Below are 27,298 nucleotides of genomic sequence, written 5' to 3'. Positions count from 1 at the left end.
CTCCCACCCACGGTTCAGGTTCCTGTGGGCTACAGTAAGACCCAGCCCCAAGGAATTCACAAACAGGGTTCTTCCAAGTTGGAAAAGTCCAGGGAAGCGCCCATATAGAATGTACACTGAAGATGAGATGCTTGGCGAGGGGTGACAGACAGCTTCCTGAGATCCGTTACCTTAACCGTGTGTGTTTGGGAGTCACTCCAAGGGCAGGGCCAGTCACACGTCCAGCCGTCGCTGCCGCCACCATAGACGCACCCTCCTGGCCAGCGGCTCTCGGTGAGAGGCGGCGAGATTCCGGACAGGTGCCGCCCGCCGCCCCGGCGCCCCGCCCCGTCCGCCCCAGGTCCCGCCCCCTCCCTCCCAGGCTCCGCCTCTCACGGTCGCCGCCTCTGCGGGCTGGGGCAGCCGGGCACCCAGCAGCCGGCACCCGAAGGAGCGGAACCGAAGGAGCGACTCGATCCAGCCCAGCCATGGATCGGAAGGTGGCCCGAGAATTCCGGCACAAGGTCAGAGCCACTGGCGGCCCCTCTGGCGGCCCCGCGGAGTCCGGGGGCGGAGTGGGTGGGCAGTGGATACCCTCGGCACCACCCCTCCCTTGCCAGCCGGTCCCGGGGCTCTGGGTGGGCTCTGGGTTGCCAGCAGGAATCCCCAGTAAAATGAGGGAGGAGCATTGGGACTCTAGGTGTAGAAACCGGTCTCGTTCCTGAAACTGTCCTTTTTCTTAATACGCTGCGGGGGGGAGGGGGTTAGAATTCCTTCTGATCTTGTCTTAAGATGGGATAATTCTCTGAGATGCCCCATAGTGGGCAACGCCCCCCTCCCCCCTGCCCCCACTCCCTCCTAGCGCCCCCAGCTCTGGGCTGTTGACGCGTGTGGAGAGGCTCTGGGATAGTATCTGAGAGGTGAGGACTGGGAAGGAGGGCAAGTGGATGCCTCCATCTGTCTTCTGACCTGAAAATTCGAATTAGAGGTACATCAGACAGCCCACTCCCCACCTAAGAGCATTTCTTAGGACCTGAGAAATAGCCGAGGAACTGCCCAGGGGGCCGTGGGAGTCAGCCAGACCCTTCAGGCTCTCCCCTAGGGTGTCCCAGTGAGGGGCCTCATTGGTGGCCCAGAACTGTCAGAGACCGTCGCTGGGTTTGACCCAGGCTTCCCAGAACTGTTTCCAGAGCTGTGCAGGAGTTGCTGAGGCCCTGAGGTCAGAGAGGACCCTTTGAAGAGATCCAGTGTACCTCCCCACTAGCCCTGAGGATGCCTCAGCCCAAGGGTGCAGCCAGGGGTGTCTGGAGCTACCTACAGGCCCTGCCTGAGGGAAGGGTGACTGCACCTTGAGACCCACCCAGAGATGCAATGTCTTTAGATTCAGCCAACCACCTTCCCAAGCCTGAGGGGGCAGAGCTCAGGTAGACAAGGTCTGGGGGCTTGGCCCCCCTCTCGCCACAGAGAAGCCCAGCGGAGCTCAAGGAGCAGCCAGTATGGAGGCCACAGGGGCTAAGGGTTGTGGCCTGGGATTAGGGACCAACAGTCAGTTGTTCATTTAAGAAACATGTTTTGAGCACCCAGTCTGTGCCTTCAAGTTGCTGGTCATGTGGGTGGGTGACAGACCCTACACTAATAACTAACCACACCTGGGTGCTTAGTGTTGAAATCAAGGTTTGGTGGAGGCACGAAGGGGACAGATCCTGCTGGCCGGAGTCTTCTAAAAATGAGGCCTTGGGATCCCAGGGATGAGAGATAACCGGAAGTTCACGCAGGAGTGTGGGGGCTGGGAAATAACAAGGGGAGTGTGAGACAGTGTTCACCAGAGCATCCTGTTGCAAAGAGACCCGGGAGGAGAAATTTCAGCCGCCAGGGACATTTGGTGAGTGTAGATTTCAGGCAACCCACTTGCCCGTCCCCTACCCCAGGATGACTCAGGCTTGAATTTCACTTTCCTGCCCTGGGGTTGAAAGTAATGTCGGGTCCTCTTTTGTCTTCTCCTCATGAGGTACTTTTCTTTGCCTCTTTGAGAGCATTGTTTCTGGGGTCCCCGATATCTGACTCGACCCCTGGGTTAGCCCCTCTTTCTCTTCCCCAGGCCCCAAAGGGCCACAGGCCTGTGTGTTTCCACCGCCCTGCTCTTCCTCGTCACAAGAGTCATTACCTATTAATGCCCTGAGTGTGCAGGCGGGGCATGCTGGGCAAGACTGGGGCTGGACTTTGTGCTCTGCTGCTTCGGAGGAGGCCGCAGCAGCCTTCCCCTCCCAGTTTGGAGATCGTCTGGGAACTGGGGAGAGAGGATGAAGCAGCCGGGGAGAGACGTTGCTGTTGGTTGCTTTCTAGATGCCCCTTCCTTAGTGTTTCAGAGCAAAATTACCCCATTGGGAATGATATGTAATCTAAATAAATCCTTAGTCGTTGGAGGTAGCATTAAAGGTAATGTGTTGTCATGGAAAGTGCTGTGTGACCTGGAGAAAGTTATTAACTTTCTTTAATTCTTTAAATTTAAGATTCTTTACCACCTCAGCCACCAGATGTTCTACCCAATGAGGTAGAAATCGGCTCAAATCTCAGTCCTGTCACTCACTGCAGTGAGACCTTGGGCAAGCCACTTAACCTCGCTGAGCTTTAGTTTCCTTCACTGTGAGATGGAATTCGTTGTGCTCACCTCACAGGATGATTAGGATGAAATAGGAATTCAAATATTGGCTGCCCTGGTTGTGAAGCAACCATTTGGTAAATGGCCTCACCATTCCCCACTGATGCCTGCAGAGCATCCTAATGGATGACCCAACAGTCTCCAGACCATTGAGCGGGGACTGTTGGGCTTGTACGGTTTCCCCAAGGCCATGAGCAGCACTTGCATGCCCTTCCTGGTCATAGCCTTCAGCCAGGATACCAAGGCAAGGGGAGGGGGGCATCAGAGACTAAGGCTTCCCCCCAAGAGAACCAGCTTTTCAAAAGAAACACTGCACCTGCAGTTTGCAGGAAGTTGGTTACTCATTTGCTCAAAAAGTATTTATTGACTTTTCAGCAATCACATATTCATGGGCATCTGTAGTGTGTCCTGCCCAAAGCTAGGCATCTGGCAGAAGAGGTTTGGGGGATAAATAAGGTCAGAAAGAGCCTCTGCCTTCAAGGGATTGCTAATATTTCATTCATTCATGCACGCATGCAATAAATACTGACTGAGTTGCTAATACATGCCAGGCAGTACTCTAACCACTGAATAACAAAACAAAGCCTCTGCCCTCTTAGAGAGTACATTCTAGTAGGAAGACAGACAGTTAACAAGCAAACCAATGGAAGTGTCATAAAATGCCAAATAGTAATGAGTGTTATGAAAAAAATGAACTGAGTGAGGTGAAGGGATAAAGAGTGACAAGATAGTACTTTTCATAGGATAGTCAGGAGAACCTCTCTGAAAAAAGTGATATTTCAACAAAGACATAAAGACATAAAAGAAATGAGGGGAGGAGTCATGCAGATATATGACTGCATATATCAACATGCAGTCATTTCTACCTCATGAGCCGATTTCTACCTCATTGGGTAGAACACCTGGTGTCTCAGGTGGTAAGAAGAACATTCCAGGAAGAGGGAATAGCTAGTGCAAAGGCCCTGAGGCAAGCATCTGGTTGCCTTCTTTAGGAACAGCAAGTAGGATGATGTTTCTGAGAGGACTTATGGAATGAAGAGTGGTGGGAGAAGGATCAGAGGGGTGGTGGAGTCCTAATGGGCCACACTCAGGATTTGGGGTTTTGTTCTAAGTGAGAGAAGCCAGCAGGGGAGTGATACGGTTGACTCACATTTTAAGAGGATTGCTCTGACTGCTGGTAGAGAAGAGACTGAGAGGGCAAAGGGGAGAAGGGGGACCCTCCCTAGGAGGCTCCCGCAATGGACTAGATGGAGTGCCAGACCCAGGATACATGTTCAACGTAGATCTGACAGGCTTTGCTGATGGGATGGTTGCGGGTGTGGAGAGAAAGGTATCAAGCGTGAGACTGATGGGAGGAGGAGGAGGAGGTTGGTGGAGACAGAGCCGGAGGTGGTGGAAACCAAGAGTTCCATTTTGAATGTTTTATGTTTGAAATACCTTTTAGATCTCTAAGTACAAAGGCGACTGAGAAGATCAGTAGATGTAGGAGTGTGAAGATCAGGGAAAAGTTCTGTGCTGGGGATCAGCCTCAGTGAATCTTTATGGTATAAATGGTATTTAAACCCCAGAGACTGGTGAAGTCACTTAGGGAGATGGTGCTGATGGAGAGGAGGCTCAGGACAGAGCCTGGGGCACCCCAACCTGTAGAGGAGATGAAGAGGAGAAGGAACTTTAAGCAAGGCAAGAGAACCAGCAGAAGGAGGGTGTGATCTGCTGTGCCCAGCACTGGGTCAAATGCTACCAACTAGTAAGCATGACACAAGTCTCTTGAAAAATAAAGGATAATAAAACATGAGTCAGATAAACCCAGTGCTCTCTGGGATGCCCACGGTAGTCATGTCTGGATGTGACAGTTAGATTATAAAGAAAGCTGGGCACTGAAGAGTTGATGCTTTTGAACTGTGGTATTGGAGAAGGCTCTTGAGAGTTCCTTGGACTGCAAGGAGATCCAACCAGTCCATCCTAAAGGAAGTCAGTCCTGAATATAAATTGGAAGGGCTGATGCTGAAGCTGAAACTCCAATACTTTGGCCACCTGATGGGAAGAACTGACTCATTGGAAAAGGCCCTGATGCTGGGAAAGACTGAAGGCAGGAGGAGAAGGGGACAACAGAGGACAAGATGGTGGGATGGCATCACCGACTCGATGGACATGAATTTGAGTAAACTCCGGGAGTTGGTGATGGACAGGGAAGCCTGATGTGCTGCAGTCCATGGGTCACAAAGAGTCGGACACGACTGAACGACTGAACTGAACTGAACTGAACTCTGGGATGCACACTGTGCAGGCCTGGATGGAAGTGGAACTAGATCCCAGCATTCCAACAACACTTACGGAGGTCCACTCTCTGCCAACTGCTGAGAACACGGAACTTGTATTCACTTATTTTTACTTAGTTTAACTAACGAACGCTTAGAACCTGCTACTTTCCAGGTGCTGTTCAAAGTAACAGCTATTCACTCAATGAAGAATTTTTTAAAAAGCCGTTTTTATCGCTCATGAAAGGATGGAATCCTATGAGATACTTTTATCCCCGTTTTACAGAGGAGGAAGCTGAAAGCCAGAGGACCCATGTGCAGACCCACATGGGAAAGGGGGTGTGGCCTCACTGCCCGCCTTCCTTCCGTTAGGCCTGTGTTGGGACCACATACGGATTAGTGAGGGGACAGGCAGGTGAAGAAAGGAAGTCCAACACAGCTTGGTGAGTCCCACGGCAGAGGTAGGGACAACGTGTCTTCCTGTGCAGAGAGGATGACAGGGCAGGCTTTGTGGGGGATTCTGAGGAAAGGCTTGACCAAGGGGAGCTGTCATTTGAGGAGACTTGGGCTTCCTTGGTGGCTCAGATGGTAAAGAATCTGCCTGCCATGCAGGAGACCCAGGTTCGATCCCTGGGTTGGGAAGATCCCCTGAAGGAGGGAAATGGTTCCCCAATCCAGTATTCTTGCCTGGAGAATTTCACGGACAGAGGAACCCGGTGGGCTACAGTCCATGGGGTCGCAAAGAATCAGACACAACTGAGCGACTTCTTCACAGAGAAGAAACACTGCTGGTACCACCAGTGCTTATAGCTAAGATCTCACTCCAGCCAGGGCTTCAGCAGGAAGCAGGTGGCTTACTCACATGGAAGACTGAAGAGTTTTATGAAGGGACTGCTTACAGGAAAGGGCGGGGATGGCTGACCTGCCAAGGCGCGGTGACACAGCCTGGGACAAGCAGCAGCTGGAGGCCAGGGGCTCCCCAAGGGGCAAGGGAAGGGGGTTCCAGAACAAGGGAGAAAGTGGCTGCAGAGAGACGCTCAGTCAGACGCTGCAGCCTCAGGTGGGGGCACCTGCTTCACGGTGGTCTGGCACAGAGTGAGCTGGGGAATCAGAGCTCCACTCCCTTTCTCCCCAGGCCGTCTTACCGCCCTCCTTGGCTGAACCCAGAAGGAAGTAGGGGGCAGGGAGCCCAGGCAAAGCTTCTTGGGGCACTCCTCTAGGTGGAGGAGGCTCAGTTGTGGGTCTGGAGGCAAAAAGGAAGCAATGCAGCACACGTTTTAGAGCCCTTGAAGTTTCGGAGCCATGGGCACTGTCTTAAGCACTTTACAGATATTCACTCACTTAATCCCCGCCACAGCCCTAGGAGGGCAAATGTCACCCAGTGGAACAACATGCATTATTTAATCTGCTTCTTGCTCTCTTTCTCCGTCTTTGGCTGAGTGCATACATGAATTTTCATGAGTGGAAGGTTGTGTGCTTCCTCTGTGGGGCCAATCTGAAAGGGCAGTCCCTATGGAGGAAGGCAGGGAGGTGAGGTTGAAGAAACCCGAGGCCAACCCAGAGTCTACTTCCAGTGCCCTAGACAGAGGCTTGCACCTTGTGAGGAGGGAGATGTCCCTTACTATGCAGGCTGATAGCACTGAGCCAGCTGAGCATCGGCCAGAGACGGCCCATGCTGGACAGAGGGGACCAGACCCAAGATGAGTGGGCACAGTGAGTGGGCATAGGGTAATGATATGATAAAGAGACCCCCACACAGTTACTTGTACATGGTGGTCTCCTTAGGGCTTCTGTGTCCATCATCAAGAGGGATCCAAGAAAGGGAAAGGCTTTTTATATCCAGTTAGAGAAAGAAGACATGGTGTCTTGCACACAGTAGGTGCTCAATTAATGTGTATTAGACAAATGCAAATAAGGAAGTTCTACCTGATCAGTGGATACCATGTGTTAGTTTGGAAAAAAGCAAGGGTTTTAGAGCCAGCAGTCATCTCATCTCTGCTCCTTCTGAGCCTCGATTTCCTCAGCTGTCAAATGGGGATAATATCCATCCACCTCAGAGGGTTGTTAAAGATAATACAAGTAAAGTACTTCAGACATCGTGGCCTGTCTGTAAGCAGAGTCTGGCCCAAACGAGGGAGCCAGTCAAGGGCCTCAGGCTGGGAGGCTGGTAAGGAGGCTCTGGGCTGGGCATGGTCAGGAGAGACTCTAGAAGAGGGGGCTTGGACTCCCCTTAAATGAAAACAGAGGTCAGTGGGAAGAGGGAGGGCAGGCCATCTTGCATGGGTCTGAGACTGGAACTGAGCTAAGAGGAGACAGATTCAGGAGGCTGTGTACTGAGGAGTGATGGGAAGGTGACTGCAGACTGGCGGAGAGGATAGAAGGAAGGCTCTAGACTAAGGCCGCTGGAGCTCATTCATCATTCAGCAGACACCACTGAGCACGGTGAATGTTTGCATGGCATGTGCTTTAAGACCTACTGTGTACCAGGTGTGTTACAGGTAGCTGAGCACAAGCTTTTGGGAGAATGGCACACAGCCATTCTGACACATATCCCATTCAGGGATGGGATCCCTGAAGCTGCCCCTTGGACTCTGTGGGGGACACCCTCCTAGGGAGTTTGCTTGAACCTAGATTCCAAGAAGAAGAGATATCATACAAGTTTTTTAAATACTTAAAAGCAGAATTTGAATTACAGTGGTGATGTTTCTGCATGTTCAGGCTTCCAGAGAAAGCTTCATCCTTCTCAGCTGTTGTTCTTGGTGTATGTGTTTTCACTCAGGTGTGGTCAGAGAACAAAGTAGTGCTGTTATCCCTGAGTCTTTTTGGAGACATTCCTGTGTGGGGAATGGTCAGGGTCACGAGACTCCCACCATTTTGATTTATCCCTTACACTGGTGTTTAGAGAACATTCTACATAAGCCAGATATGATTTCCCAGCTATTATGGTAAATGGATAATTTTTTAAATGGACAAGTTGAGTTGCTGGGGATAGATGGGACAATTCTGAATGAGGTCGAGGAGGTTCCAGTGTGTTAGGGGAAGGTCTGTTTGGCTGCAGCCTGAGTCACACTTGGGAGGTGATAGAGATGACCCTGGAGGGATAGGTAGGGGCAGAATTGTAGGATGTGGTTTCTGGGTGGGGACCTCTGGATGCAGGGGCCAGCATTGGAGAGCTGCCCACAAGGACCAGGAGCCTGGGACCCCCAGGAATAGGCTCTTTCCTTGAAGAGCGTCTCCAGGTGATCTGTGCTTGGGATGCAGAAAAGCAGAACCTTAGACTCTAATATTGGAAATTGCCTTTGTCTTCCTTTTCTACTTTCCACCCAGCGCATAAACGCTGTCTGCGGAGGACTGTGCCTCACTTCTTACATTTAATGATGCAGCAGGAGGCGTTTCTGCTAGGAGGGGTTGCAGAGAGCTTCAGTCATAAGGCCTCAGTCAAGAAGAGATTTCCCTCTCCTCTATTTTGTCTTATGTCACCACCCATGGCTGGAATTGAGCTAGAAGCCCTTTGGTCAGGCTCTCCTCACTGCAATCAGAGCAGATGGGCTTTTTATGCTTTCATAGAAAGCAGAACATCTGCAGTTCCAGGAGTCACCCAGAAGAGGTATTTTCTTGCTTGTTATAGACCAAACCCAAAGGGATTTCTTAAGAGTGCAAAGGAGAGAGATGGGGATTCAAGATAAGGGGGTCCTGCTTGAGAGCAAAAGTTTTGAAATTTTGACCTAAAGAGGCCCTGACGTTTTTTCAGTCCTGACTCACACAGGCAGTGGTATAGCGGGGAGCGCATAGGCTTTGGAATCAGATAACATGCGTGCGTGCTCCATCACTTCAGTGACTCAGATTCTTTGCGACCCCATGGTCCATAGCCCGCCAGGTTTCTCTGTCCATGGGATTCACCAGACAAGAATACTGGAGTGGGTTGCCATGCCCTCCTCCAGGGGATCTTTCTGACTCAGGGATTGAACCCATGTCTCCTGTGTCTCCTGCCTTGCAGATTCTTGACCGCTGAGCCACTGGGGAAGCCCCAGAATCAGATAGACTGAGGTTCAAATGTTAGTGCTGCCTCTGATTAGCTGTGGGACCTTGTGTGACATATTGTAACCTTTCTGGTCTTCAGTTTCCTTGTATGCAAAATTGGCCTCGTAGGGCTGGTGAGATAAACAAGTGGAGTAAAGCCCAGAGAAGCTCCTGGTGCCATTCCATGATGCAAATGTTATTTCCCTTCCCCTTCTGCTTCCATGATTCTCTTCCTCCCATCTGACTGTACATGGACCAGGAGGCAGGGGGATGGACAAACTCCTCTGATACTTCTTTACTGACCATATTCTATGCATTAGGCTCGAGAGACTTAGAAAAAACAGACTTCATCTTTCCCTTGTGGGGTTTTCTGTCTGGTGAAGGAAACAAACCAGTTCACCAAAAAGCAGCCTTTAATGAACTGCAAATTGTGACCGTTGTAGTGAAGGAATTGAAGCATCTTTGGGGTGATGGAGTGGGTTCTGTTTAGGCTGGTGAGCAGGAAGACCTCCCTGGGGCAGAGGCCAGCCATGCAGGGAAGGAGGAAAACCATCCAGGCAGAGGGAGCAGCATATGTGATGGCCCTGAGGCCAGGGCGAGTGTAGCCTGTGGGAAACACTGAACGGAGGCTTGTGTAGCTAGGAAGAGTGGCAGGAGCTAAAGTTCGGCCTTGATAAGGTAAGGAATTTGGCTGCGCCAGGTCTTAGTTGTGGCATGCAGGATCTAGTTCCCTAATCAGGGATTGAACCAGGACCCCCTGCACCAGGAACCTGGAATCTTAACCACCAGACCACCAAGGAAGTTCTTGAATTTTGTTTTAAGTAAAATGAGAAGCTATTAAGCACGCAAGTGATATGATCCAATTTATTTAAATATTTCTGAGCCTGATCCTAGAGAAATTCAGAATTTTCCTCTGCTCAGACTTCTGCACCACAGCCACATGTGGGCAGTCCAGGTCTGTCTCGGTGTGGCTCCCCACCCCTCTCACGCAAACCCAGGCAGAGTGTGGAGAGAGCCCAGGCTGGGTCCTCACAGATGTGGCCTTTTCACGGTGCCCACTTCTGTGGTGTGTGGAAAAGCCAAGGCTACCACCTGAGATTCAGTGCTGCCCACTCTAGCACATGCTCCTGTCCCCCATCTTCTCCTGGCCGGGAGCCCCTGGCCTGGAGGAGAGGGACACTGAAGCAGGAGGAAGTAGGAATGCCCTCTTTGGAGCGGGTAGGATCAATTTCTGAAGCTGCTGAAGCCCAACTGTGAGTCAGGGCAGGGCAAGCCTCCTAGCTTATGCTCATCTCTAATCAAATGTTCAGCTTGATTCTAAGAGGGAAGGAGGTACTGCTAGGTGAAGACCAGAAGTCTGCATTCTGTCATCCATCTGCTCAGGCCAGAAATCCCAACGGCTGGGGCCCATATGTCCTCTCTGGGTTGGGACAGACAGATTTCCCCCCCAACTTCCCAGAATCCTTAAGATGCCCACAGATAAGGCAAAGATGCTTCAACTTTCCTCCGAGGACCAATCAGGTGGGAGCTTGCAGCTTCCAGCAGCATCTTCTCTCTTATGTGGGCTGAAGCCCTGGACCATGCTGCTGGGTCTGGAGCCTGTAGGAGGGAGGGATCTAAGGACCCCTCAAGCTCCTACCCTGTCCTCTCACTCAGTCCTGGGCTGAAGAGAGAGCTTAAGACATAGTGCAAGAGATACACAGTGAGCTGTCTCAGGGAGTGGAATCCGGGGCTCCTGGCCCACCAGCTCCCCTGGGATTGAGGTGCTAGTGAAACAGCTCTTGACCCTGACCCTGGACTCCCAGCCATTGACGTCAGGGAAGCTGAAAAAATGTAACCTGATTCTCCCCCTCGGGTGGCAGGGGAGGCACACAGGGACGTGGGAAGGGGAAAGAGTGACCAGAAGTCAGGGCGGACCCAGCTTAGGCCAGGACTGGACGAGGGAGAATTCAGTGCTAGGGTGCTCCGGCGGGGGTGGCGGTGGGGGGTGGGGATGTGCTATCTGAGTGAGTGGCCTAAGTCCTTTCTGAAAGCAGTCATCCGGCACTACAGCCACCATCAGGTAAGAGTGGGCTTCTTCCAGACAAGGGGGCTGACACTGGCGTTGTCGCCTGGACACAGGTGACATAGCCATGGACGTGATCGGCAGTACGGCTGCCGTGGGGGTGCATCACCGTCACGAGGGGTTCACATTATGATGCGCATACGCATCCCTGTGTGCATCACCGCCCTGGGGACGAGACTCAACCTGACCACATCCGGATGCGAGGCAGAGGGACTCCTGTGGCCACGTCAGGGTGGTCTGCACTCTGATGTGTTGGAGGCAGGTGCCAGCTTGGCCTCTGGCTTCCCGCCTCTTCTCACAACCCTGAAGAGATGCAGAGGAGGGCCATCCCCTGGCTGCCACTGTCACTGACCTCCCTGTCCCGAGATCTGGTGTGGAGGTGCTGGGCCTGGCGCTCTAATTCTGCCTTGGGGTTTTCCAGGTGGATTTTCTGATTGAAAATGATGCAGAGAAGGACTATCTCTACGATGTGCTGCGGATGTACCACCAGTAAGTGTGCAGGGTCCAGGTTCCGCGGACCAGCCCGGGTACCTCTATCTTCAGGAAGCCCTGGGATGGGTTGTTCTGAGACAGGACCACTTCCCGCTTGAATCCTGGGGGCGGTGGTGGGGGGGGGGGCGGCTCAGGGAGGCCGATGCTCGGTGTTCCTGGGACTCAGGTAGACATGCCATTCACTTGTGTCAGCAAATATTTCCACAGCCCAGGCAGGTCCATGGAGACAGGTCATGAAGACCCTGAGCCTGCCAAGGAGGATGGACTGCATCCTCTGGGCGGTGGGGAACCGTCAAAGGGTTTTGAGAAGGGAGCTTGAGAATAAGTGAGACAGCTGGTAGCCAAAAAAGTGCCAGCCCTAGACGCTGAGGGTCTGAACAGTGTGAGGTGGAGGCTCCTACAATATCCTGGGAGGGAAGGATTTACAGAGCTCAGCTGCAGCTCGGAGGTGAGAAGCAGGGGTATGAGAAGGCTGGCCACCACCTCACAGACGTTTCCTGTCTGGAAGGACCCTGGGCTTTGGAACTAGGCAGAAATGAGTGAGGATCCTGGCTTGATTTCATCTGCCTGATGGCTTAGCAACCCCTACCTGGATGGTTTCTTTGGGATACTTAGATGGGAGAACAAATTTTTCTGAGGCACCTGGCCCAGGGTTAGGGGCTCTAAGCTTTTATCCACCAAAGGTCTGGACCCAAGGGTGGGGACCCAACCCAGGACTGCTTCCTCTAGGAATCCTTGGGTCTCAGAGGTCATGGCTATGGATGAGGCTCCAGGGCCCCTGTGTCTCTGCAGGACCATGGACGTGGCCGTGCTTGTGGGGGACCTGAAGCTGGTCATCAACGAGCCCAGCCGTCTGCCCCTGTTCGATGCCATCAGGCCTCTGATCCCTCTGAAACACCAGGTGGAGTACGACCAACTGACCCCCCGGCGCTCCAGGTGTGGAAATGAGGGAGCTGCAGGCTGGAGGCAGGGGTGGGAGAGGTTACCCTGGGATGGACAGGGTCGCTCATGAGTGGATGGGGCAGTGCTGGCCATTGGACCAGAGCTGGGGTGTCATTGGCCCCTCTTCCCATGGCAGGAAGCTGAAGGAAGTACGTCTGGACCGGCTGCACCCTGAAGGCCTCGGCCTCAGCGTGCGTGGTGGCCTCGAGTTTGGCTGTGGACTCTTCATCTCCCACCTCATCAAAGGTGGCCAGGCCGACAGCGTCGGGCTCCAGGTGAGTGAGCAGGGCCCAAGAGTCGTGGGCACCAGGCCCTCAGGCTTCCTGTCTCCCCACACTAGGCTGTGTGGTGTAACGTGGTCACCTCACCCTTCTGAGCCTTTGGGAGAGGAAAAGGCCACTGTATCCTGACAGATTGTCCTCAGGACCATAGAAATCTGGCTGCAGGCACTTGTCTGTTTTCAATTTTTAATTTTTATTGGATACAGTTGATTTACAGTGTTGTGCTAGTTTCAGGTGTACGCAAAGTGAATCAGTAATACATATAGATATATCCACTCTTTGTTAGATTCTTTCCCCATATAGACCATTACAGAGTATTGAGCAGTATTCCCTGTGCCGTGCAGTGAGTCCTTATTATCCACTTTATATCTAATAGTGTGCTGCCTGTTCTCTTGAGGAGAGCTGAGAACCTGGCTACCCCCACCTTCTCTGCACCCACCTCCTTTATGTCTGAAGGAAGAGCATAGTTATGCCTTGACATCTGAAGTTCTGGATACATAGCCTTCTCCCTGGAAGGGAAAAGGAAATCCTAGCATAGTGCAGTGCTTCAAGCATAGGCTCTGAAGCCAGAATATCCTGGCTTTGCTATTCATTAGCTGGATACCTTTGGTGAAATTACTGCCTCAGTTTCCTCATCTGTAAAATGGGATGACGAACAACCTACCTCATCAGGTTGTTCTGATGGAATAAATGAATTCACATTACAAAGTACTTGTATCAGTACCTCACACATAAATGCTATGCATTTGTTTATACAAAACAGCATGTATTTTATGCTCCTCAAATATGTATGACTTCAATTTGTATTTGTGTGCGGGAACACACACACACACACACACACACACACACACCAATGAAAGGCTGTTACTTGGTGGAGGAGGAACCGAAGTGGATAGGGAATAAAGTGAGAGTGAGATTTTTAAGGCTACATCTTTTAGATTGTTTGGCTTTTGAATCACATGAATGTACTGTTTTTTTCTAAATGAACTTTTTATTGAAGTTTAGTTGACTCACAGTGCTGTACTAATTACTGCTTACAGCAAAGCGACTTGATTATAAACGTTATACATTCTTTTTCATCTTCTTTTCCATTACGGCTTATCGCTGGATGTTCAATATAGTTCCCTGTGCTATACAGCAGGATCTTGTTTATCCATTCTTTATACACCAGGAAATGCCATGTGCTTGTTAAACAGGCAGAGAGGGAGATTTAATAAGCACCTGTAATGTGCCAGATAACATGCTGCCAGCCAGTTCTTTTTATATGCTTCGGCTGGATCATCCCCATTTTACAGAGTTGATAGAAGATCAGGGACTTGACTAGAGTCACACAGACATTAAGTGACAGAGCCAGGATTTGAACCAGGATCTCCTGATTGCCAAGCCCAGGGATCTCTCTTCAGCACCTCAGGGTCCCTCCCTTGGGGTCTCCACACCTCAGTATCAAAGCAGAGAACGGGAAGACCTTCAGGTCTCGCTCCTGCCAGAGCCCAGAGCTGTGTTTTTGTATGTCCAGCTAAAAGAGGCCCTCCCACACCCTCCCCTGAGCTTCCAGCATGTTTGTTATCAACATCCCAGTCTGGACTGCCAAGCCAGGGGCTTCAGGGGGCCCGAAGGCTGGTAAAAGACACCGAGGAGTGGGAGGTGGAAACTGGGTGCTGACAGACATCGCTTTGTTCTAAATCCCTGTCTCACGGCTCGCTGGGAGCGTCTGAAATTTCAGCCCCTTCATTATCCCTCTCCTGTGCCGCACATTTTCCAGCCCAGAAACGCAGCCAGAGAAAAAACATAATGAGCTCCTCTCTTGGCGTCAGCTGAGCCCTTTCTTTTCTCCCAGGGTGAGCTCTCCTCCTAGGACAAGCCATTTCTCAATGGCGCTTCCGTGCCTGGGGGCGTCGGGGCATTTTAATGAATCTTAGAGATTTACCTCCCTGCCCGTTTCTCAGGCTTATGAATTGTCGACCCTTTCCCAGGTTGATGGATTCACCTCTCCTTTGAGCCGCTCTCCCTCAGATCGTCATTTCACCGTGGCCCTCGCACAAAGGGCCTTTTGCAGGGCTCCATTCAGGGGCATGAAGGAGAGGAAAGCTGATCCTGCAAGTTGAGCTGGGGAATCATCCCACTGGGGTCCCACAGTTTACCTTTAAGAACAAGACAGGGAGCTTCACTCAGAGGAACTTGGGGGAAAAGGTCTGCATCTGCTCACCTGTCTGGGGTTCATGTTTCTGGAGAGATCCCATGCCTCAGGGTGGCTGGGGGAAGATTCCAGAAGGCAGGGGAGGGGCATGTTCAGACAAGCTTGGCCGAACCAGAGGCCCTGATGATTTGACCTGTGAGTCTGGACTCCAAATGGGGTCCTGGACCCTGCCCTGGAACCCCATCTCCGCCCTAGTCTCCCTACTGGAGGTATTTTAGGTTTTTATTTGCGTGTATCCTGTCTGAACCTGCGTCCTCTGCCCTGCACAGCTGGCTGTATGGTCCAGGGCTGGAGAATGATTCTGTGCGCCTTGGCTGTCCCAGCTGAAAAATGGACGGGGTAATCCCTTCCTTCCCTGTGGTCCTCGAGGGCTCTGTCAGGTGGCAAGGATCCAGAGAGGACAGGACGCAGGGAGCTGCAGCCAAGCTTGGCCAGACGCCTTTCTTTCCTGCTCCCAGACAACCAAGAGACAGCATTTGCTGTCTGTCAGGGAGACCTGGCTTCAAATCTCAGCAACACTCTTCACTAGCTGGATTACCTTGAGCAAGTCTCCTCACCCCTCTGAGCCTCAGTCCCCTCACCTTATGAGCAGAAACACAGGTTATTGTGAAGAATGGATGCAGGGAGATCATCCAGCTGTTCTCCTTCCATGAGACATCCCCAGAAACACAGTGAGTTCTTTAGCAAGCCCCTCCCCTGCCCCAGGTCACCTTTGTGAGCTGCTTGTCACTCATCCCAGGCCCCTGAGAAGACTGGGGTCTGTGTCCAGGTTGGAAGGGAAGTGTTTGGGTGACTCTGGGGCAGGGATGTTGTAGAGGGTAGGAGTTGGCCTAGAGGGCCCCTGAGAGGCTGTATGCCTGCCCAGTCCTCGTCCCCCACATGTACTGACAAGCCTCCGAAAGGTCAGGAAATGTGGTGTGAGTTAAGCCTCCAGCTAACCTGTGCTGTCTCAGACTGGGGAGGGGCTCCACCAACCAGTCCCAGTTCTGCAGCTCATGACCATGACCCTGCACAAACCATCACCTCCTGGGCCTCCGTTTCAACTGATGTCCGGGCATCCTTCCAGCCCGTGGTTGTTAAATGAGGAACTTCAGGACTGACCCCCAGAGCCAAGGTGCTCGGGGGAGCCCACAGCCGTGCCGAGCAGGGAACTGACTGATGTCACCAGGGATCTGTATCCAGGGCTGGCCCCGCAGGTCCCTGAGCCCCCATCTCTCCCAGTTAATCAAACTGAAGTCCTGAGAAAAGGGGTCTGAGCAGAGAACTTAGAGCTGAGGCCCAGCTAATGGTAATAGCAACTATTCATTGGTTATTTATAGTGTGCTAGGCGCTAGCTGGTGTTACACACTCACTTAATTCTCATGGCATCCACAGTATTTCCCCATTTTACAGATGAGGGAAACTGAGGTTCAAAAAGCTCAAGAGACTTGCCTAAGGTCACACAGCTAACAAAAATAAAAGCAGGGAGTTGAACCCAGGACATCTGATGCTAGAGCCTCGTGTTCTTTCAGTGTTCATTGCTTTCTTCCAGAAGAGGAATTCAGAGGTCAGGGCCAGGGCAGAGTTAAAATGTTTATTGAGTTTCCAGCAAATGGAACAGAAGAGATCATGTGTGTCAGTGATGTGAGCTTGAGTCAGGAGTCATGGAAGTTCCTATCCTGACTCAGTTGTGGTGTTGCGATGCAAGCCTGCTCCTCAGGGTTGGGGGGACAAAGGCCAGGGAAGAACCGCTTGAATCTGGATGAAAGGTTGCCCTTTGTGTGGATTCCAAAACCTGATGGTGCCCCCTGGGTGGAAGTGTCACAGAGTGGGGACACCGAGTTCTGACTTTTACCCCCAGCTCTGCTTCCTGCTCTCTGTGCGGCTCACCTCCATCTTGGTTTCCCCATCTGTGAAATGGGCAGAAAGCCTGCTGGCAAGTGCCGCCTGCCCTGGGCATCCTCCAGCTGATGGAGGGTGTGTGGCTGGTGACAAGGCACTGGCCGTGCGCTGCCCAGCGGCCTGATGCGTGTTCTTTCTGCCTGTGGCCAAGGTAGGGGATGAGGTCGTCCGGATCAATGGGTATTCCATCTCCTCCTGCACCCATGAGGAGGTCATCAACCTCATCCGCACCAAGAAGACTGTGTCCATCAAAGTGAGACGTGAGTGAGGCCAGGACAAGGGGCTGCTGATGGTGGGGTGGGGTCTGGCAGTTGGTGGTACCCAGCTGCAATGGGAGGAAGGAAGGGGAAAGAAGCTATCATAACCCACCTCCCCTTTCTCCCACAGACATCGGCCTGATCCCTGTGAAGAGGTGAGCAGGACCCTCCTCCGCAGGCAGACTCTCTCCCATGCACTCAGGGTCCTGGGGTCAGCCTGGGGTCTGGCCAGCTCTGCCCCTGGGTCGGTGACAGTGGAGGCTTCAGAGAGGGCAGACTTGGATTCCAGGTCTGGTGCCTTAACCCTCTCTCCGTAATGACCCCTCTTCTACATTCTCATCCCATCAGCTCTCCCGAAGAGCCCCTCAAATGGCAGTACGTGGACCAGTTTGTGTCGGAATCTGGGGTAAGGTCAGGACCACCGTGGGGGGTGGGTCTGGATGGAGTGGTCTTCCAGGAGGAGCAGCCCGCTTGAAGGAGGGCTTACTCTAGGGAGGTGCTCTCAGGGGGCTTCACACAGGCTGCCAGCGCATCCAGAATGGCCCTGCGGGCGGCGGCCCAGCCGGTGCAAACACACCCTCCCCAGGGCCAGAAGGGCAGTCAGGCTCGTGTGGGAGCAGCAGTGCTCGCCCTGGAGGCCTTATGAGCACGGGAGGCCACTTGCACAGTGTGGACACCTGGTGACCTCAGCCTCTCCCTCCCCCAGGGCGGGCGGAGCAGCCTGGGCTCCCCCGGCAGCCAGGAAAACAAGGAGAAGAAGGTCTTCATCAGCCTGGTGGGCTCCCGGGGCCTTGGCTGCAGGTGGGTGGCAGGCGCACCCTGGGGCTTGCTCATGGCCAGCCGGCCTCTCACACCGCTCCCCTTTCTCTCTGCTGCTGCTGAGATTTTTGTCCACTAGTAATGACACTTCTTAGTGCTTCTGAGTTTCACAACAGTCTTGTGGGGCCGGAGGGACAGCTCTATCAGGCTCATGTTACAGAGGAGGAAACTGAGGCCCAAAGGCAGAGCCATGCTCCTTTGGTGGGCCCTCAAGTCACGCAAAAGGAGCCTGTCCAGCTGGCCACCTCTGACACAGTTCTCTTGTCACTTATTACTTTGTGACTTCCTTAAAAGAGGCAGCCAGGGAATTGCCAACAGGCAGAGGGGCTCATGGGACAGTCTTGTTAAGCACACAAGTACAACGGTTAGAGATCTAGGTTCCGGGCCCTGCTCTGCCACCTATGAGCTCGAAAACCCTGGACTAATTACCTAAGCACTCCAAGCCTCAGCTTTCTCTATAAATCGGAGGTCATAGTCCCCACCTCACAAGGTTGTTGTGAGAAAGAATGAGATGACAGAGTGAAGCACCAAGCTTAGTGCCTGCCAGGTAGTAAGCATTTTGTAAATATTAGCTATTATTATTTAAGGTATTCTTTCTTTCTTTCTTTATTTATTTATTTTTGGCCTTGTCACACTGCTTGTGGGATCCTCGTTCCCTGACCCTGGGCCCTTGGTAGTGAAAGTGCAGAGTCCTAACCACTGGACTTCCAGGGAATTCCCTACGTGATTCTTCTTATTTTCTTTCTGTCACATTTATTTAACACTTTTCTGCCAAGCATAAGTGATAAAAAAGAAAGTCCCTCTTTTCTAAGAAATTATAGCTTAATATAGAAGCCAACCACATAAATAGTTACAGTACTGAGGGACTCTCATGCAAGCATGGAAAATACTGTCTACTCTGTGCTGTCTCTAATCAGTTAGTGGTGGCTGCCACCCTGAAGTACTATTTTGAAAATAACTTTAAGGCCTTATCTAGGCTCAGGTAGAGGAGTGTTTGATTGATTAGTGATGTCTGCCACAGACCTGGGAGGGGAGGATAACAGCACAAACGCCTTCCTTGCTGTAGGTGTTTTAGGAGCATTGGGAAGGGAGCAACAAGCTTAGTCTTGAGAGAGAATAAGGAGTTTGGTTAAAACCATGAGGAGAAGATAGCATTTGAGTCTTAAAGAATGCGCTGGAAAATGCTAGAAAAAAAGAAGAAACAGCATCTGCATGTTGGATGAGAGGTTGGGTGTGGGGAGTTAGAAGTAGCTTCCTGTGGTTATTGCCCCAGGACTGGTAGACAGAGGCTGAGGAGGTAGATGGCAGAGGACTTGGTACTGAGCTCACAGGGGACCTGGACACACAGGCAGATGGGGCAGGACATTGAATGAGCAAGCACTCTGCAGCAGAGGCCACCTCCACCTCCCATCTCTCCCACAGCATTTCCAGCGGCCCCATCCAGAAACCTGGCATCTTCATCAGCCATGTGAAGCCTGGCTCCCTGTCTGCTGAGGTGGGGTTGGAGGTGAGTGACCCTGGGCCTGCGCCAGGGGGCGCCCCCCAGGGGTGCGGGGTCGGACTGTGATCTCATAGGGATGGAGCACGTGCTTTCCCACACAGCCCTTTCTCGGCGCTCACTGGCTGATGATTGCCGTTAATCCCTCGAAGGGAAGGCTTCACAGAGGGGGTGGCATTCGACCCTTTATACAGCCCTTCTCCAGCTCTAGGATCCTTTGGTCCTGAGCTTGGAAATGTAGTAACAATAATCTGAATTGACATTCATTGAGTGATTACTGGATTGGACATTTGATCTAAGCCCTTTAAAATGTATGAGAACTCTGAGAATTAGGTACTATCATTAGCCTCATTTTGCAAATGAGGAAACCGAGACCCAGAGAAAGTATGTGATTTTTCCAAGATCATGTACTTGGTAAGGCAGGGCTGGGATTCAACCCTCGGTGGTCTGATGCTAAAACAAGAACTTATAACCTCTACTTTAGACAAGTTACTTCCTTTTTCTGTGCTTCAGAAAAAGGATCCTGTAAAATGGGAGTAATAGTTTTCCTTCTAGGGTCATTGTGTAGATTAAATGAACTAACACATATACTTCAAACTGTGTCTGATATATAGGGAGGGATCAATTAATACTAGCTATTATACTAATTATTATAGATTCCACACAGAATCTACTGTATGAGAATCTTAAAGGCTCCTATGCTTACAAACTGAGATTTTTAAGCAAATGCATAAATTCAACCAAAGGAATGAACCTCTATTGGTGTAATATTTGAAAGAGATAGAGAATGAAGGGGCTCTGGGAGGACCCCGTTGGAACGCTGTTCATTGGAAAGAGTTGAGGCGCCGATACTTGAAGATCCAGTGTCTGATACTGGCCTCCAGGGGGAGCCCTTCCAACAGAAAAAGTGTCCAGATAATACAAGTACACTGATGCCTCTCTGTTTCTCCCCCAGACAGGGGACCAGATTGTTGAAGTCAATGGCATCGACTTCTCCAACCTGGACCACAAGGAGGTGAGATGTGGGGTTTTCACCTGCCGGCCATGATGAGCCACTCTGCCCTCCTCTTTCCACCCTCCTCTCCCTTGCCTCAGTGTTTGAACCCTTCTGTGCTCCCCAGAGGCCTCGGTTGCTCTGGTCTGTCAGGCCTCTGCTAACTGTCTGTCTGTCCCCTGTAGGCCGTGAATGTGCTGAAGAGTAGCCGCAGCCTGACCATCTCCATCGTAGCTGGAGCTGTAAGTCCAGAACGAGCTGGCGGAAGACCCACGACCCCTACCTGCAGCCCAGCTCCTCAGACCCCTGGTCTCTGCCACACTCTCCTGGCCCGGGGGTCTCTGTCCCTGAAGCTCTGATAGCTGATGGAAAGACCCCTGCCTAGCCAGAAATTAAGGTCACAGAGAACAGCAGCCACATGCCTGACATGGAGGGCCATAGTGATGAGAAGACAACCCACATCTTGGCCCCCCAAAGCTCTGGCTCTGTACTTCTAGGCTCCCCGGGGACTGAGCAAAGGGCCTGTTTTCTCCCCACAAGGGCCGGGAGCTGTTTATGACAGACAGAGAGCGGCTGGCAGAGGTTCGGCAGCGCGAGCTGCAGCGGCAGGAGCTCCTGATGCAGAAGCGGCTGGCGATGGAATCCAACAAGATCCTCCAGGAGCAGCAGGAGATGGAGAAGCAGTGAGTGTGACCAGCCAGGGTGCTCCCGCCCAGCCCTCCCAGGCCCTGTACCATCCCCCCTGCTTTGCTTCCTGTTGGCTGCGTCCTGAGCTGACTTCATCCTCTCCCTGAGGCCTGTCCTCAGACCAGATGGGTTCAATGATGCTCAGCGCACGTATCCCCTGCCTCCAGACCACTGGGCATCACCCTCTTTAACAAGGAAACCCCTTGATTTCCAAGACTCAGGAATATGGACTATGAGGATGCTACTAGCAGTAGCTAACATTTGTCAAGTACCAACCATGCAGCTGACATTGCATGAGGGCCTTGTTTATGTACCTGAACTGAATTACCATGATAACTGTGAAAGATACATGGTTATTAACCCATTTTACAGGTGAGCATACTGAGACAGAGAGGCTACACCACTCGTGTGCCAGGTCAGATATGGCTAAGCTGTGGAATTCACAGCCTGGCAGTTTGGCCACCTGATCTGTGGTGATTAAGAACTGTCCCCCACCAACCCCAGAGTGGCTGGGATGATGACTGAGAATAAGTGGAGCTAGCAATTCATGACTCAAAAACCATTGTCAAAATTCCAATCTACCTGCGTTCTACAAGCATAGTAAGAATTTGGGAAAGGAAGGTAGACAGGATCTTTCCATCTCTCCTATCACAGAATTAGCCTGGAGAACCACCCTGGCCTTGGTTAGCAGCCCAGGATTGCTTCTGGGGTCTGGGGCCCTCCTCTGGGAGGACCTCACTCAGTCACTTCCTCTTGGTGTTTAGAGTTGGCTGCATGGCAACGTGGCCTGCCCTGAATGGCCTCCAGTCCCCTGCAGAGGAGCATCTCTGCTCAGCAGTGCCAAGCAAAACCACACAGACATTTTTGGGACCCAGACTTTTTTGCACCCACTTCCCCAGCATCTGCATTTGGTCCAACCATCCTTGGAAAGGAGCCTGGAAGAAATATTTAAAGCTTTTTCTCAAATCAGAGATTAGCTACAAGGAAGAGTTAACTTCACTCACATCGACTCTGGCATGCCAACTTGCTTTTGTGTTTCAGAAGGAAAAAGGAAATTGCCCAGAAGGCAGCAGAGGAGAATGAGAGATACCGGAAGGAGATGGAACAGTGAGTGCCTTGGCCCCACGTGTGTGCACGCACACGTCTGTGTGTGGACGTGAGTGTGCTCGCAGGAGTGTGGCCCGAGAGGCCACTTCCAGGCCCAGTTTACCTTGTCCCCTGGTGGATCATCCTTTGTAGCCATTCCATAATGTATGAAATAATATATGTAGCCATTCCAGACTCCATAATTTGCAGCCATTCCATAATCCTAGTAATGGGTCTTACTAGGTGCGGTGACTGGAACACGGTTTTGTCACTGCCAGGGTGACCTTCCCACCTGATTTAGAATATAAGTGCTAGGGACTCGGGTCCCTCACCACAACTGGAACCACACGGCTTCTCCCCAGGGTGGTTGGGGTCCCCCAGTAGGCAGAAGGCGGGCCTGTGAAGGTTGTGACTCCAGTCACAGGCGTGGGAATCTTATTTCAGGATCGTGGAGGAGGAAGAGAAGTTCAGGAAGCAATGGGAAGAAGACTGGGGCTCGAAGGAACAGCTGCGGTCACCTAAAACCATCACCGCCGAGGTGCACCCAGTACCCCTTCGCAAGCCAAAGTGTATGTATCGTGTGCTAACGGGGAGAGGGCTTCTTCCAGGGGCCTGGGGGTGTCTCGACAAAGGTACAGGTCTCCCTACACCTACACCACCTGCCCAGGCCAATCGGCCGTGGCTGTCTTCATGGAGGGGCAGCCGTGTGCAGGGGCTGTCTGCCAGCGTGTTGGGATGGGTGGAGTCTGCCTGCCTTCCTTGTCCTGGGGCCTGCTGCCCGGCTCTGCCCCATGACCCAGACTCCAGCATGTGCCCTTGGGCCTCTGAAGAGGGACTGGAGAGCCGTGGCAAAAGCGGGAACAGCTCAGGGATGATCATCTTCGTGTGTCGGGCGTCACGTCCTCTTTTTGCTGGGTTCTAAACTGGGGCTGTGGTGAAACAGTGGTAAGAGAAAGCAGAAGGAATTCATGTGAGAGAAGGACTCTGTGATCCAAGGCTGATGGGTAGCTGTGGGAGGAGCTTCCTGGGAACACCCCTACCACCTGCACCCCTGTGAGTGGACCGCAGTCACGCCACGCCGAGGGCGGAGTTGGGGAGAGAACTGTGCGACCCTCCGAGGCACCAAGCTTCAGCCATCCTGGGGCATCAGCAACCTCTACCCTTCCCATCTTTCCTCATCTGTCTTATGATCCCACGTCCACTTTGAGTCCAGGCTCCCACCAACCGCTCGCCTGCCCACCTGCTCTCCAACTCAGCTCCCAGGATGTCATGTCCCTTCCAGGGGCAGAGGAGGGGGTTCAGCCTCAGTGCTTCTCCCGTGGGCTAGTGGTGGGGAGTCAGGAGCGATGCAGTGTGGGGGCCGTGGCGGTCACAGGTCCAGGATTCCTGGTTGGGCCTTCACTCTGACCTTCCAGCTGTTTTGATTTGTACCTGACATGGGGCAGAATCTATTCCAGCTGACTGTGCTCAGCTGACCTGGGATCCTACAGATATGGGGTTGAATCTGCATCCGAGAACCACGGGTCCCCCACTTCTGCTGTGCACCAGCCATATGGGGTCCTGTGATGGGGGTCCATACAGCTGTGGCCCCAACTGTGGATTATACTGAGCCCTGGAGGGACATCACCTTGCCAGCACAAGCCACTTGGGTCCACAAGAGGTGCAGGGCATCTGGATAGTTCCATGCCGCCCTTCCCGGGGGCAGGGCAAACAGCCCCCAGCACATTCCTTACTGGCACCAGGGCAGTGTCATCTTGGGTCCTCTGCCAAGGACAAAGCACGCTGTCATCAGCCACCCCATGACATTTGGTGTTAGTTGAGCTAAATTCTCAGTGAATAATCAGTGTTTTAGACAGGGAGCTAATTTGCTCTCAGGAGTGAAATAGGAGCTTCCAAAGGAGAGGAATCAATTTTAATTGCTTCTTATGAAAGGAATCCTAGTCAATTTAGTACCTTCCTAGAAACTGAATCTGGGCTTGAGAGCAAACACACCCTTTCAGGGACTGTAGAAAATAAAAACCCTTTCTCTAGCTATTTATTCACTGCTTTTAACCCAAATCAGTCTTCTCGAATGAAAGGAGCAGGAAATTTCGCTTTGCTCGAGATATAAGTGTTTTCTCACGGAACCCCGGGAAACACGTGACTGATGACCAGGGCCTGCCAGCTGAGCTGAGGTGGCTATACCTCCATCCACCTCCGTTTGCATCGGCAGTTTAATTCTGCTTTGGAGATTGGTCAGGAAATACATTGAGGCCTCTGAGTCAGCCCGATTCCTGCCTTTTGCCCATTGCTAGGAGGTTGGGATGCTCTCTTCTTGAGCTGATAGAACTCAGCTCAAGTTGAGTTGAGCTGCAGCCTGCCTCTCCCTGACCACTCTTCAATTTGGGGGGCCAGTCAGCTGACAGGTTATTTATCTGACTCAAGTATCTGCCTATGTGGACCCTGCATTTCTGAACAGACAGGAAAGAGCGAGGAACATCTCTTGCCTAGAAAATAAAGCAGTTCATCCTAATTATCCACCCTTATCTCCTCCCCACCCCCTGTCCCAGGGATCTGGCTGCCTACCTATGACTGACCCAGGAGAACCCCAACATTACATGGAGTCCTCAAAGCCAGAACATGCCATCGCAGAGGCCCCAAAATAGCTTTCCTTAGCAAAAGCAATAGGGAGCAGAGGGGTATTTAAGGATCCCAGAGCTGGAAGAAGGTTTGAGAGATAAAGAAGTTTAAATAAGAGCTTTCTAGCCATCTCTCCCCATCAAGGACCCCATCTGGTAGCCCCTCCACCACCCCACCCCCGTTAGACCCCATGGTTTAGAAGCTGAGTTTTTTTCCTACCAAACTATTAAGTCATCCTTTTGTGTTCATTGTTTCATTAAGTAATCCCTCTTATTAGCAAGAAAGCAAGTGTTTCACTGTGGAGTAAATGTAAACTGAGCCAAAAGCAAAGGAACTTATTAATACTTATAACCTTTTCCTTTGTTAATGGGCAAATTCTTCTCATTAATATTTTGAAATATTAATAAGCAGCCCATAACAGACTCAAATATTCCAGGGCCCCAGGGAGGCCAGAGTCTGGGTTAGAAACCACTGGAACAGATGGTTTGGTGTTCTCCACATTAGGTCAAAATCCATGTCTTCCTAACTACTTTTACTCCTTGATATCTCCTCACTTCCTTAAGATCCCAACTTTCATCTGCTGCCCATCCACACAGTTCTGACATCCCCTGGGGACCCAGAGCTCCCAGGGTGATCAGAAGAAGCAGGGAGGATCTGTTCTCCCATTGCAGGCCCTTGGTAAATACTCAGGTGTTCCCGTCATCAGCACCACCCCTCCTGTGTCAACCAAATACCTTGCACAATCGTTCTCATGCTGCCATCAGATCAGATTAGTCCCATGTACAGATAGAGAAATGAGAGCTTCTAAGGCTGAAAGTGCTGCACGCACCATCCCACAGCAAGAAACCTTTGTTCTGGGTTCCTGAGCCCTGTTCCTGCCCCTGACCTCCCAGCTCTCCCATGGAATAAGCTGGTCACAGGCCCCCAGGCTCCCCCAACCACCTCTGGCCCCTTGGTCTTCCAAGTCCCTCTTGGTTCACCAGCTTCCTCCTCTTTTCCTGGGTAGATGATCTGGGTGTGGACCCTGAGTTTGACCCAGCAGATGACCTGGACGGAGGCACGGACAAGCGGGGAGAGCAGGTTTGCGGGCCCCGCTTCGCTCCCTGGCCTTGCTGCTCTGCTTGCCTTGCCCGCTTCTTCCTGCCAGCCCTGCACACTCTCAGCTCTGCGGGCCCAGTACGTGGTGGGGACTCCTGGAGTCTCAGAAGCTCCTCCAAGTCCCCGGCTTGGTCCAAGCACTGCCCACAAAACCTTGAGGAAAAGACTTGTGCCCGGGCTGAAATGTCAGCTGGAACCACTGATTCAAACATTTAATACCCCACAGGCCCAGGTTCCTCCTCTGGTGCCCTGGCCTCTCCCCTAGGGCCCTCTAGACCTCCCCAACATCCAGCAACTAAGAGGGGAGTGCTGACTCCAGCAAGGCGCTTTCTAGATCCTGTTCCAGAATTCAGGCTGGTCAAGTGGGTTGTTAAGCCATCACCACTGGCCAGGGAGCTTTAGCCTTGCGATATTAGCCCGTCTTTCATGCTGCTTTTGGGGAAGGCAGGGGGCTGTGGATCTGGCCTGGGTGGGGATATGCTTTTCTGGGGACAGTTCTTCTGCCCACTGCTGCCTGAGCATCCTTCCCAGGGCTGACCCCCTCCCCCCACCCTGCAGGGTCTCCTCTTTCAATGTTAAAACCTGAGGACATGGACCACACTGTGAGGCAAGAGAGTTTTGTCCTGTCTGACGGTCGTTCTAGGCAGAGACCCAGGCTCCCTTTTGTTTGGGGTTGTTTTTTGGATGAAGGGACCCGACGCCGGTTAGGAGAGGCCTCACTCAATGGGGCTTTGTGTTCGCAGACTGTGGCTATGATGGGGAAAAGCTCATCCTTCTACAAGGGGCATTGTCTTGGACTTCTGGCACTGACTTCTGAAGCCAGTGTCCCCTGGAGGCAGTTGACAGCGGCCCAGGGCCTGGGAATCGGGCCTTTTCTGGGGTTATCTTGGGCCTGCTTTACAACCTGGGTGAGGCCAGGTAAGCGGAAAGTCAGGCAGAGGGTGCGGTTCGGCTATTGGATTTGCTGGGGCTGCTTTCATCTCACAAAGCCGCACGTTCTTTGGGAACCTAGCTCCTGGCTGCTGCCCGTGGATGCCCTGGTTAAGCTGATCTGCATCTCATCGCTTTGTTCTCTGTGTTCTTATAGCCTTTGGCTGGTTTTATCGTTACGATGGCAAATTTCCAACCATTCGGAAGGTAGGCCAGGACTGAGTGCTGTTGGCCGCTGAGTTTGCTGTGGGTTTTGACCTTTCCCCTTGTTTCTTTGCCTGTTGCCTCTCAACAGTGTGACCAGCTGTTTAATGGGGGGGGTGGGGGCTAACCCCCTCTGTGCCTCTCTGATGGCTGATGTCACAGGAGAGAGCGCTGTCACAGAGGCACCGTGGGGGAAATATTCACAGGCGGAGACCTGCGCAGGTACCATCAGGCTCCGCTGGGTCAGCACCAGGCCCACTGGGCACGGGGCAGGGCAGAGCCATGGCAGGAATCTACTTTGTTTCTCTGTCAAGTAGAACCAGAGGCTAAGA

The 27,298-nt window shown here is 52.2% G+C and overlaps 1 protein-coding gene across 2 annotated transcripts in view; it reads left to right on the top strand.

Annotated features, from left to right (window-relative positions):
• Positions 1-392: 392 nt before the first annotated feature.
• USH1C (USH1 protein network component harmonin) overlaps positions 393-27,298 on the top strand; it is a 48,450-nt gene continuing 21,544 nt past the window's right edge. Inside the window, exons 1-15 of one of the 2 annotated variants that reach the window (XM_065944848.1) lie at positions 393-503; positions 11,403-11,470; positions 12,266-12,409; positions 12,552-12,690; positions 16,926-17,034; positions 17,162-17,186; positions 17,380-17,437; positions 17,738-17,832; positions 19,273-19,357; positions 20,304-20,363; positions 20,528-20,584; positions 20,883-21,025; positions 22,071-22,136; positions 22,560-22,684; positions 25,741-25,814. In XM_065944848.1, the coding sequence (XP_065800920.1) occupies positions 468-503; positions 11,403-11,470; positions 12,266-12,409; positions 12,552-12,690; positions 16,926-17,034; positions 17,162-17,186; positions 17,380-17,437; positions 17,738-17,832; positions 19,273-19,357; positions 20,304-20,363; positions 20,528-20,584; positions 20,883-21,025; positions 22,071-22,136; positions 22,560-22,684; positions 25,741-25,814 (1,284 nt within the window). In that variant the 5' untranslated portion in view covers positions 393-467. Of the gene's footprint in view, positions 504-11,402; positions 11,471-12,265; positions 12,410-12,551; positions 12,691-16,925; positions 17,035-17,161; positions 17,187-17,379; positions 17,438-17,737; positions 17,833-19,272; positions 19,358-20,303; positions 20,364-20,527; positions 20,585-20,882; positions 21,026-22,070; positions 22,137-22,559; positions 22,685-25,740; positions 25,815-26,919; positions 26,970-27,298 lie in introns of both variants that reach the window. The other variant, XM_065944849.1, reaches the window with a different exon arrangement.

Source organism: Muntiacus reevesi, chromosome 9 (assembly GCF_963930625.1).
Source record: "Muntiacus reevesi chromosome 9, mMunRee1.1, whole genome shotgun sequence".
Lineage (NCBI taxonomy): Eukaryota > Metazoa > Chordata > Mammalia > Artiodactyla > Cervidae > Muntiacus > Muntiacus reevesi.
The sequence above is the reverse complement of the archived record's forward strand: the minus strand, read 5'-3'. Positions and strand labels throughout refer to the sequence as shown.